Source organism: Haliotis rufescens, unplaced genomic scaffold (assembly GCF_023055435.1).
Source record: "Haliotis rufescens isolate VD_foot unplaced genomic scaffold, xgHalRufe1.0.p SCAF_23, whole genome shotgun sequence".
NCBI classification, from domain to species: Eukaryota; Metazoa; Mollusca; class Gastropoda; order Lepetellida; family Haliotidae; genus Haliotis; species Haliotis rufescens.
In genome coordinates, this window is record NW_025963924.1 from 211,162 (window position 1) to 224,456 (window position 13,295).

General features: G+C 42.2%; 1 protein-coding gene across 2 annotated transcripts in view; it reads left to right on the forward strand.

The window, feature by feature from the left end:
* The first annotated feature begins 367 nt into the window (after positions 1–367).
* LOC124140119 (prickle planar cell polarity protein 3-like) overlaps positions 368–13,295 on the forward strand; it is a 159,571-nt gene continuing 146,643 nt past the window's right edge. Inside the window, exon 1 of one of the 2 annotated variants that reach the window (XM_048401611.1) lies at positions 368–547. In XM_048401611.1, coding sequence (XP_048257568.1) covers positions 368–547 — 180 coding nt within the window. Of the gene's footprint in view, positions 548–11,505; positions 11,781–13,295 lie in introns of those variants that run through there. The other variant, XM_046507506.2, reaches the window with a different exon arrangement.

Here is a 13,295-nt window from a genome sequence, read left to right on the forward strand (position 1 = left end):
TTTGTGTTCAAATTCAAATTGTGATAAGATTTCGATATTTCATATTGACGAGCGAGAATTCACCGTTGATTGCAATGTTGAATGGAAAACGTCTTTTCAAGAAGTCTTTTATCTCCGCTTGGGTCAAGTTGTCCAGTTTCGAGCACCTTGCCTTTAACGGTGATTGTTATACCCGTAACAGGTGCCCACGGCACGCGCGTCGCTATGGTGATGAATGTACATGCGCCGCTATTGTATTTCCCGCTGTCTGCCACCTGTGCCAGTTCCCGCTCCCTGATTGGCTACGTGCGTGATCAGCGCGCGCTGTCAAATCAATTCGATTTGAAATTATGGAAACAAGTGGCACATGGTGATAGTTCCTCGTACAATGTTCGAGGCTGAGTGGGATCTGCTGTGTACTCTTGCAAATCTTGTGTGTATATCTCTGTATCTTCGGTTTGTCTTTTGTTTTATCATCATGGAAATACCAAACAAAGGCGATATTGAAAATAACCTGACTGGAGGCGACATGAGTGACAGCGGATGTTCCAGTCCGTCACGAGACCAGGTGGGTTGTTTACACTCAGTCAACGCTGTTAGGGGTGTTCACTTACGTTTTTAAAGGACTTAACTAATCGGGTTTTTTTTCGAAAATATCTCTGCCTGTTTTCCTAACATTGAAGTTTAGACATTGTTATACCGGATATCATATTATCATTTAATATTACTGTTGATAAAATTATAATTGTTATTTTCGGATCACTGATATTTATAATTATACATCGCACTCACCCTTAGATATCTATTAACAATAGCTACTCGCGTTATAGTAATAATAATCGTAGTGATAATAACATAATTACCTAATGATGATAATAACAGAATGATTATAACAACGTATATAATCACACATTATTCTTCTTATTATTATTACGTCACGTGCTCTTGTTATTGTCATAATATTATTTATGTTATATATCGTTCTAAAATGTTCTTCATTTAATACAAATGCAATTAGGATTGCACAGCTAGCTGTATACGTTGTATGGTGATAACTAGGGACACATGTAGACACTGTCGCTTCCATGGAATCCTGCTTGACTGATCGGTAAAACATTCACTGGTGAATAGTCACATATACCTCAATCCAAGCACCAATGGTGTTCGCAATTGCACCTCGTGTTTCGCCCTGATTAAGTTTCTAGGTTTGTCAGGACCATTCCCCATGCCCGTGGCATTAACCAAAGTGGAAATCGTCAAAGACTTGCATTACTTCCGGCTTTCCTCTGAAATACTGTTCAAAGCGGCGTTAAACCAAACTCACTTACTCATGATCACAATCAATCTAACTCGTTTTCTGAGACATAACTATCATTACATACACACGTGGCCATCTCGACGCTACTTACTACTTAGCCCGAAATGTCTTGACTGCGTCGCAAACTTCATAATGAAATATGCTGTTTGTTAACGTCGTACCTGGATGATATGTTCGGTGTTTCTGGCGCAAACAAGAATCACTTGGGCTCTATACTGTTTGTTGTTGAACACTGCACTCAGCAATATTCCAGCTATATGACGGCGGTCTGTTGATAATCGAGTTTCGACCAGACTATCCAGTGACTGATATTGCGAACAACAACCGACGATGCCAGCGCACGATGTCACGCAGTGAATCAAGTCGCAGACTCTGATTATGCGATCCATTTGGCCGCCTCTAACAATAAGCAGAGATTGCTGGCGACCTATTCTAACCCAGAATCCTCACGGATGAAACGTTAAGACATTATACCCAGATTAGATGGTGTCCTTTATCATGACAACCCTGCAAAGTTGCGATTATTTATAGCAATGTGGTCTGCCAACTTTTACTCCGCTTTGTCTTTGAACAATACACACACACTATTCCGCGATCAAATTGTAAGGCAGGAATAGTGCTTGAAGCTTACGTAAAATACATCGCTTAATACTGCCAATACTGACAGACGCGATGTATAATCCATATGGTGACTATGCACCTTTTTTGTTTCGTACTCAAAATACATACTGTTTTAGCTGATTATCTTATACACTAACCACGTACCCACACCCTATAACTTCTTTTACTCAGATTCCTGTGTTGACCATGCAGTACATGCCGTTTGTAATGGCGATGATGAGTTATGAATGGAGACACTTGGAGATGTGTGTGGACGACTATGTTTTCTAATGTACATTTTTTATTAGAAACTGATACTTTAACAGATAAATGTCTATGTGTTAAAGAGGCTTGTTACCAGTATTCGTCAAGGTTATTGTGTAATGTGTGGTTCATTCACAATATCAGATAATCACTGTTAAGATGTGTAAAATCTGACCTGAGGCAATAGCATGGTATATGCTTAAGTCAGACGGACGTAGTCAAGGTGATGCTGTCATCATACATAGTGCAGGACTGACATAGTTGATGTGTTTACGAGTGGTACAGTCACTAAACAGAGGCGGGTCCTGAATTTTGAATAAGTGGGGCACACACTATACGTAAGTTACAGAGTGAGCAAAACACATGGTAGCTTGTCACGTAAACAGTCGGGGAAAAGGGATGCGCACCTCCTCTGCACCCCCACACACGTGCTTGCTTGCAATGTGACACACACACACACACACACACACACACACACACACACACACACACACATTGAAAGTGACCACAAAAAGACAAATATTTTTTTAATTATTTTTTATTATTATTGATCTTCATGTTTTTTTCTGTGGAAATCATAGCGTCGTTGAGACTTGCAGATTGACAGCAGTCAGGCAGAAAGTATTATTTCACTTGAGTGAAATATCGATGTTATATCTTCCTATGAATATAGTAGTTCACACAAATACTCAGTCAAGAAAGAGCTTTGATTGATACACTGATGGTAGAATTAAGTTATTGAGTATGGTTTTTTTCTGGTGACCTTAATGCCTGACAGAACGACAACGATGACACATTGATGACCTTTACGAGTAATACGATTAGGTTTAGCACTCGCCGAACGAGACACAACCTATCGCTTAGATAATACTGAAAATGAACACAAAAAGAGATAATAATAAAAAAACAATAAAATAAATTCGTATCGACATTCCTGGGCAACATAACATTACGGTCGTTTAACCAATATGAAGTATATCTGAATGATACCCTTCCACTCATTTACCGCTTTCAAAATGGATTTCTAAAGTGAAATCCTGAATATCCACCATCACTAATTAATTACGCATTGAACTTGAAATACTATTCATTCTCAAAGCAAGTCATCAAACAGGTTCATAAGATTGAATACAGCATTTTATATCCTCCACAAAATTAAATTTAATTTTACAAAAGTTGAAAATAATTGAAGAAACACGACACTGCAACATTAAAATCCCTTCTTCAGTCACAATATAGTTTAGAGGTAGGTCATCATACCCCGTTGATGAACATTACACAGTTGTGCAAGTCAGCATAATGTCAATACGAGACTCTGGCGCCTAGTATATTCAATACGCTGCGTCTTCCGAGTGGACCAACACAACGATACGTGTTTAATGGGGCGTTGTGTGAAGTAAAGCGTCGTAATGGCGTAATGATAATCAAATGAAGTACCCCATGTGCATCAATATCTTAAACACAATGTTTACCTCGCCGAGTAGGTGTGAAAAAAATACTCTCGAATTTTATTGCCCTACATTTTCTCAGCAGGGTTTATCAAGATTGGATCATGTGTGCTGTTGTAAAGTGTAAAAATGTCGTAAGGGCCTGAGAAAAAATGGTAAATAAGGAGCAGTGACGCGCCCCCGTACGGGGTGGCCATTAAAAGTCTACAGGCTGCCATACATCTTCGGTGCTCACCCCTCTTTATGAATTTCAGATACCACACACCGATCATAGACTGGCCAGGAATTTTGGTAGTCGCTCTCCTATAGCCGTATGTGTGTGTTTGACGTCTCCCGTGTAAAGTTCTGTATCTACACTATTTAATTAAACATTTTTCTAAAGATTACGTTCTTTCATAAATCATATTGATGACTTGCATCTCAAATTTTGCTAGATTCCAGTGTCCCTCTTTCGGGAAAATATGTAATTGTGACCTCTCCAATAAGTCTTCAATCTCTCTCAACCTCGTGTTGTGTAAATTTGAGAGGTGCGCGTGTTAAAGGGAGATAGATGCATACAGGTTTAATTTCCCCTGCGATGAAGCTTCCTGTGTCAACTGTGTAGTGTTCCTTCGGGGAGGGGTATACAACACGTTATTGTGTTCTTTGTCAGGTGTATTCAAATCGATATTGAGTTATTTCCTTTGGGGATATGCATAATGATGTAGTGTTATTTGTGAGGGATATGCCAAACAACGTAGTGTTCTTTGTGAGGGGTATGCCTAACGATGTAGTGTTCTTTGTGGGGATATTACAAACGATATATATTGTGTTCTTTGTGAGAGATATGCCAAACGAAATATATTGTGTTCTTTGTGAGAGATATGTCAAACGATATATATTGTGTTCTTTGTGAGAGATATGCCAAAGAATGTGTCAAGGAAGGTTCATCTCGAGACCTATTAACCCACGAGTAATTTTTGTTCGCTCAGAGAAGTTCCCGTTTCCTTCCCTGCGCGTATCTAAGCAGCGCCCATAAAAGACAATGGTTGCAGCAGTTCAATGTACAGCCGTCGTTATAAGGACGGCCACGCTCTGATTTCTATGCTCATCGCCGAGGAAGTGATTAAGTGAGCATGACGCTACACCAACCGCTTAATACTAGGATCCACTTAAAACGTCTTAAATCTTAATCCAATGTAAACATGACTTGACAAGCAAGCAAAATAATTGCGGTCCCACTGGCATGTATTTGACTCTACTTTGCCCGACTATTGCCATCTAAGAGCCCCATTCTCTGTATTCGTCGATGCGATGACGTTGTTTGCCGTGCCATACCCCGACCACACAGCATGCATCCGACCAACTCTCCGCTGTGTGCATCCGAACAACGCCGAGGTAGAGCACCCAGCCCCGAGTCACAAGTCACCTGTAATTTACCGTCGTAATTCCACTTTGATCTTCATTGCGCCTGATACCTGAGCCTACGTCTTTAATCCCTCTGGCTAACCCCGTACAAACGACGGACCACTTCAATTCTTACTGAGACAAACACCAAGGCAGGTTTTAACCCTTTTCATTGCAAATGTTGGCTAATTGAGGACCTCTGTGTACAATCTGCTTGTCAGGAATGAAGGCTTTGGTGTTACTCCGCTGTCACCGGATAGTGATTGTTCTGAACATTGAGCTGGACGCTATTCCCGGCAACCTCCTGCTTGGTAGAAGTACCTGTACTCGGCGTGGCACTATCGGTATTTGACCTTCTGACCTTTGTCAACACCCTTTCATGTTGTTGATTACATTGCACACGAAAGTAGTCAATGTAGATTTGACTTTGGAGCGTATTTATAAGGATTTGTTGTTACAATGGCTTTTTATCGATCTAGAATCCAAAGAGCATGAGACAATTTTATGGATTCTGAAAGAACAGTGGTAGCCTGGGGGATATCACGGACGTCCCCGGTTTTATTCCTGAAATCAAGGACCGTGAATATTGATTCGATTGTAGATTTAGTTTACATATAACGCAGGTCACAATGTGTGTTCGTAACGTTATGGACACATGGTTTCATAATAGTAGAAATCTTCATGGGTCAGCATAGACTTTACGTGGCCTGCTCCCACTGAACGAGATTCTATATTGAGTGTCCATCACGTTTTTTAGAAGTGCCAGGAATCGTCACTAAAATGCAATACTGACCGAAAATATATGCTAATGTTTTGCTTAACCATTAACATATTATGAAGACTTTTTCAGGGTTTGTTATCACATGTCAACACCACGACATACTATGTAGACTGTGTTGAAACCGAGTACCGCTTTCTGATTATTTGTCCATCGTATGTCAAGTTACGGCAACTATATCTCAAAGCAAAGTTCTATTGTCATCCTAAAGTTCATACATTTAATATGCTTCTGTCATCACCAGATACATATATTATTACAAATCTAGCAAAATATCTATATTATGCAAACGAAGTAAGAAATGCGAAACTGAAATCTTAAAACCTGTCTGTACTCAACTTTTGTACACAAAGGCCTGTGGCCTATATGTATTGGAAATAAAATGAATGAAAACTATGTAGACTTCTAGAGCCAAAATGTGAATTGTAATGAGTTATGATGATAGCAACCGTTAAATTTTTAATACTTTGATTCATGTTCACAAAACTTCTATCAGGGACTTACTCATTAACACCCTCATATGGACAACGAAGTCACAAGGACAACACGTACGTACGTCACGTGTTATTATTGGAGTCATTGCCAACACGATACGTCAGCTACAATGAACTAAAATGATAAACATAAAAGGTAAACAAACATGGTACTTAACACCGCCCCATTTAACATCACGGACTGCATCTTTGCATAGTACCTGGTATCTGTCCAACAGTAAATGAGATGGTAGGACTGCATCGTTTAAAGCGACCACTCTCTGTCCAACAGTATACCAGATGGTAGGACTGCATCGTTTAAAGCGACCACTCTCTGTCCAACAGTAAATGAGATGGTAGGACCGCATCGTTTAAAGCGACCACTCTCTGTCCAACAGTATATCAGATGGTAGGACTGCATCGTTTAAAGCGACCACTCTCTGTCCAACAGTATATCAGATGGTAGGACTGCATCGTTTAAAGCGACCACTCTCTGTCCAACAGTAAATGAGATGGTAGGACTGCATCGTTTAAAGCGACCACTCTCTGTCCAACAGTATATCAGATGGTAGGACTGCATCGTTTAAAGCGACCACTCTCTGTCCAACTGTAAATGAAACGGTAGGACTGCATCGTTTAAAGCGACCACTCTCTGTCCAACAGTATATCAGATGGTAGGACTGCATCGTTTAAAGCGACCACTCTCTGTCCAACAGTAAATGAGATGGTAGGACTGCATCGTTTAAAGCGACCACTCTCTGTCCAACAGTATATCAGATGGTAGGACTGCATCGTTTAAAGCGACCACTCTCTGTCCAACAGTAAATGAGATGGTAGGACTGCATCGTTTAAAGCGACCACTCTCTGTCCAACAGTATATCAGATGGTAGGACTGCATCGTTTAAAGCGACCACTCTCTGTCCAACAGTAAATGAGATGGTAGGACTGCATCGTTTAAAGCGACCACTCTCTGTCCAACAGTATATCAGATGGTAGGACTGCATCGTTTAAAGCGACCACTCTCTGTCCAACAGTAAATGAGATGGTAGGACTGCATCGTTTAAAGCGACCACTCTCTGTCCAACAGTATATCAGATGGTAGGACTGCATCGTTTAAAGCGACCACTCTCTGTCCAACTGTAAATGAAATGGTAGGACTGCATCGTTTAAAGCGACCACTCTCTGTCCAACAGTATATCAGATGGTAGGACTGCATCGTTTAAAGCGACCACTCTCTGTCCAACAGTATATCAGATGGTAGGACTGCATCGTTTAAAGCGACCACTCTCTGTCCAACAGTATATCAGATGGTAGGACTGCATCGTTTAAAGCGACCACTCTCTGTCCAACTGTAAATGAAATGGTAGGACTGCATCGTTTAAAGCGACCACTCTCTGTCCAACAGTATATCAGATGGTAGGACTGCATCGTTTAAAGCGACCACTCTCTGTCCAACAGTAAATGAGATGGTAGGACTGCATCGTTTAAAGCGACCATTCTCTGTCCAACAGTATATCAGATGGTAGGACTGCATCGTTTAAAGCGACCACTCTCTGTCCAACAGTTAAGCAGACGCTGGGACTGGATCTTTGAATAACGACCAGTATTTGTCCAACAGTAAAAGAGATGCATTTCAAGCCTTACATTTCGGCACTTCAGTTATGCCTGCATTATTTTGTTCCGTTAAAAGACAATGGGGATCCTTATTTCTGTCACCACCTAACTGAAACCTGTATTCAAATGGTTCATAAATATTCACCCAAACAGTATAATATCTCTCAAGTATTTATTCACGCATAACTGTCATCCTGGACCTCTCAGCGTGATGTAAGATGGTGCAAATATGACGGGAGGACTTAGTGTTACGACATTAATCTTTTTAATTGCCAATAAAGCAGTCACTATCAGCCATACCCTGATCAGATGAAATTATAGGCGAGCGTGCATGAAGTGATATATGGCGCATGTGTCAACGAAAGTGTCAATTGTCTCATTCATGAACGGCCATATTTATATACTGTCACAGACGTAACGCGATGACGAGCGATCCAAGGTGAGGCTCAGGTTAGGAGCCGACCATTTGATATTCGGGGTTAATTCTTTAAAAATTATAATTATGTTTCATATTGTTGGGAAAAATGACATTCCACTTCCAGAAATAAATACACAATTGCAATGTGTTTTAAGAAACAAAATGTTGCACGTAGTTTTAATTAAAAAAATATATCCTTGCCAAGGAGATAACAGACATAACCAGACACTTGTAATGATAGACTAAATTGAGCTTCGGTTGCAATGTGTATCCTCGGTCCCGATCTCAGCTCTACGGCTTCGGTGAGAATATGGCTGTACCTTCAGTTACCCCACAGAACATGGCTGTACTTTCAGTTACCCCACAGAACATGACTGTACCTTCAGTTACCCAACAGAACCTGGCTGTACCTGCAGTTACCCAACAGAACATGGCTGTACCTTCAGTTACCCCACAGAACATGGCTGTACTTTCAGTTACCCCACAGAACATGGCTGTACCTTCTGTTACCCCACAGAACATGGCTGTACTTACAGTTACCCCCACAGAACATGGCTGTACCTTCAGTTACCCCACAGAACATGGCTGTACCTGCAGTTACCCACCAGAACATGGCTGTACCTTCAGTTACCTCACAGAATATGGCTGAATTTACAGTTACCCCACGGAATATGGCTGTACCTTCAGTTACCCCACAGAACAAGGCTGTACCTTCAGTTACCCCAAAGAACATGGCTGTACTTACAGTTACACCACAGAACATGACTGTACCTTCAGTTACCCCACAGAACATGGCTGTACCTTCAGTTACCCAACAGAACATGGCTGAATTTACAGTTACCCAACAGAACATGGCTGTACCTGCAGTTACCCCACAGAACATGGCTGTACTTGCAGTTACCCCACAGAACATGGCTGTACCTGCAGTTACCCCACAGAACATGGCTGTACTTACAGTTACCCCACAGATTATGACTACCTTCAGTTACCCCACAGAACATGGCTGAATTTACAGTAACCCCACAGAATATGGCTGTACCTTCAGTTACCCCACAGAACATGGCTGTACCTTCAGTTATCCCACAGAACATGGCTGTACCTGCAGTTACCCCACAGAACATGGCTGTACTTACAGTTACCCCACAGAACATGGCTGAATTTACAGTAACCCCACAGAATATGGCTGTACTTACAGTTACCCCAACAGAACATGGCTGTACCTTCAGTTACCCCACAGAACATGGCTGTACCTGCAGTTACCCAAAAGAACATGGCTGTACCTTCAGTTACCTCACAGAATATGGCTGAATTTACAGTTACCCCACAGAATATGGCTGTACCTTCAGTTACCCCACAGAACATGGCTGTACCTTCAGTTACCCCACAGAACATGGCTGTACCTTCAGTTACCCCACAGAACATGGCTGTACTTACAGTTACACCACAGAACATGGCTGTACCTTCAGTTACCCCACAGAACATGGCTGAATTTACAGTTACCCCAAAGAACATGGCGGTACCTGCAGTTACCCCACAGAACATGGCTGTACTTGCAGTTACCCCACAGAACATGGCTGTACCTGCAGTTACCCCACAGAACATGGTTGTACTTACAGTTACCCCACAGATTATGACTACCTGCAGTTACCCCACAGAACATGGCTGAATTTACAGTAACCCCACAGAATATGGCTGTACCTTCAGTTACCCCACAGAACATGGCTGTACCTTCAGTTATCCCACAGAACATGGCTGTACTTACAGTTACCCCACAGAACATGGCTGAATTTACAGTAACCCCACAGAATATGGCTGTACTTACAGTTACCCCGCGAAATATGGCTGTACTTACAGTTACCCCACAGAACATGGCTGTACTTGCAGTTACCCCACAGAACATGGCAAGGCTCATAGTTGCACCACAAAGCCCAATTGTTACAGGTTCGCTTGGAGTGACCGTCTGGTCAGGAGTTTCCCGTTGTATCCTGTTATGCAATGTCGACTATCCGCCGGATGTGCACAAATCATCAAATAAATTACACTATCGAAGTAATCCCCTGGTTTCTCCCTGTAATCCAGCGTGTATTTGAACAAAGAACATTCAAGACATACGAAACCGTCCATCTCTCTGATACATGCGTCGGTCCTCCAAGCTGAAGGGGATCATTTATCACAGAAAAACTGCTTTATTTAGCCCACCTTTCATCCTTAGGGCCCGACCATTTGATATTCTGGTGAGTGCCTGGGATTTTGTCTGGACTGCAAAACCAGTAAAAAAATGAAAACTACGAGCCTATAATCTTTTAAAAGAAAAAACCACCTTGCAACAATGGAATTTTCGTGTCAGACAATTCTTTTTTTCAACAGTCTCAAGAACTTTCTAGGACAATTTAATTTTCGATTATATCCATCCGTCCCTTAAAAAAGCAAATGCTCGGTCCCTTATTGCGGGCTCCAAGCATAAGGGAGGAGACCCAAACACTAAGTTAAGCGAACGTTATACTCATCTACACGCCTTGGTCTAAATTAGAGACTATCTAACCAGGCAAGATAATAACTTGCATGAGGATCTCTTGACCAGTGGGTATATTGACCTTTGTCACCGCTTCTGATTTTGTGAAGTCGTCGCGGCTGTTCGAAATGGGGGCGGGGTGGATGGGTGGGGTGTAAAAGTAGTCATTACCTTGGCGTCCTTACTGCTCTCTCACCTGTAGACGGTATCATTTACACCGATCTTCTACGTGAGTTAAGGTGTTATCTGCCTGAGATGAAGCGTTAATCATTACCTGGAGCTGCGATGACACAAAACATTCACTTGTTGAGCATGTAGGCCACGCGTCCGTGCAGTGCAAGTACCTGATCGGCGTCCACTAAGTCGCAAGTATTACTTAACATTACCTGTCGGCGGCGTCTTTGATGTGATCGCATGCACACCTTGCCGCAAGCGATAGGGTAGACACCTGTGCGTCACACTTCTGCCCTGATCAGACAAGTGCACGTCCGTTATCTGGCCAATGGTGAGGTGGACATGAAGTGACCGTACACCTGGAGGACGATTTTCGTCATGGCTCACGGAACGCTGGCCAGTGTTCCTTAAGGACTGCACGGAGTATGAAGTGAAACTTGATGTGTTCTACACGGTACATCCGATATCGACACATCCGGTTTTAGCCATATTCAGTATAACCAATTTTGAAATATACTGGAATATTACATCTCCTGGATCACAAAGAAGTTAAAGCCTGTACGTGTTGAAGAAGAGAAAATGTGACATGAACTGGGTGTAGAATCATGTATTCCCCGGAATTGTATTGAGACGCTTGTGAAATTGTAACTTCCACTGAGACCCATCTGAACTAAGTTGGTGTGTACGTGACCAACTATGGAGATATACCGCTACAGTGACACCGAGGACGTTGTTGTGACGTCGCCTACACCGTCTGTTGTGGATGGATACCGGCCCGGCACTTATAACGGTATTGCTAATCAAGGTGTCCAGCGGGTGAGACCATATTGACATTGTGAATAGTCAAACGTTGTTATCGAACATTGTTTCTTATTTCCCCATTTAGGATGGATTGTATCTGTACCATACCTGTATGTAGTGAGTATTCATCACGCAGTGTCTCTTGTAGCTGACTTAGACAGATGGTTGTTTCAGTCTCTGTACATTGTGTCCGTGTGAGGCAGCGGGCGCGATTATAATAAACTGGGCTCTGTATTAGGGCGAGGTGAGGTGAAATAGGTTTTAAGAGTATTGCTTGTATTGCGTGTGTGTCTGCTTGTACTAGTCCGGATTAATGCCGGGTTTATAGTGCTAGCCCACTGAGATATCATGTCGCAGTTTATCCTTTATACTCCAATAAGACTCAGTATACTTCGAGCCGAAGAATCCTTGTTTTATCCCCTTAATTCCGAGACCCAGACAGGGTAACAACAAGTTTGTTGGTTTATTGTGTAACACCGCACTCCGCAATATTTCAGCTACATGACGACGGTCTGTAAGCAATCGTATCTGGACCAGACAGTCCAATGATTGATATCATGAGCATCGATCCTCGCAATTGGGATACGATGACATGCGTCAAGCAAGTCAGCGAGCCTGACCACCCGATCCCGTTAGTCGCCTCTTACGACAAGCATGGGTTGCTGAGGACTTATTCCCACCCGGATCTTATAGTAATAACAAGTCTTTTGGTATGACGCTGCCATTGATTGAACCACCGACCTTCCGCTCTCCGGGAAGACACAGTCACGGACAGCAAGGAGGTGGGCCATTCGTCACCACTCGCCTCTTTCCGTAACCTGCAAGACTCGTCCCCCTATCGATGTGTGCGAAAATAGTACGACAAACCAATCAGAATACGCGTATGATTTCAAGTTCTTCATAAAAAAATCCCTAAAATGTACCCAAGACACAGTTAAATGTGTTCAATCATAATTTCGCATGTCCCGATGTGCTTTAAATTGCATCTGAAATATATATAATATATGAGGAAAGATGTATGAACCATTACGCAAAGAGTTGACAATTGTTTTAGGTATGCCCCCTCAAAAGCCCCCTCCCAAACCCACCCACGAATATTAAATGATTGGTTCCTATGGACCCTGAACGTTGTTGTCGCGCATGCGATGAAGTTAACCTTTTGATTTCGTATTAGAACTTGTGGTAAGGGACTTTGGAAACATCAACATTTTGTTTCAAGGTCACACCAAACATCTTGGTATCAAAAGGAAGATGTAGGTGTAACATGTGTCACATTTGTCTGGCCGTTATTTCCATTTGAGTGTATGTCAACACAATAAGTTGGGAAGTTGAAAAGCAAATGGGTGATCGCGTATGTCAAGGGCTGGCTGAAGTAGTGTAACATCGCACCCGGGTGATATAGGTCGATGTTTCTTTGCCTCTCTAGCATTTTATATATTGTTTAATGCAACACTCAGCAATATTCCGGCTGTAGGAGGGCGGTCTGTAAATATTCGAGCCTGGACCAGACAGTCCAGCGAGTGTCAACCC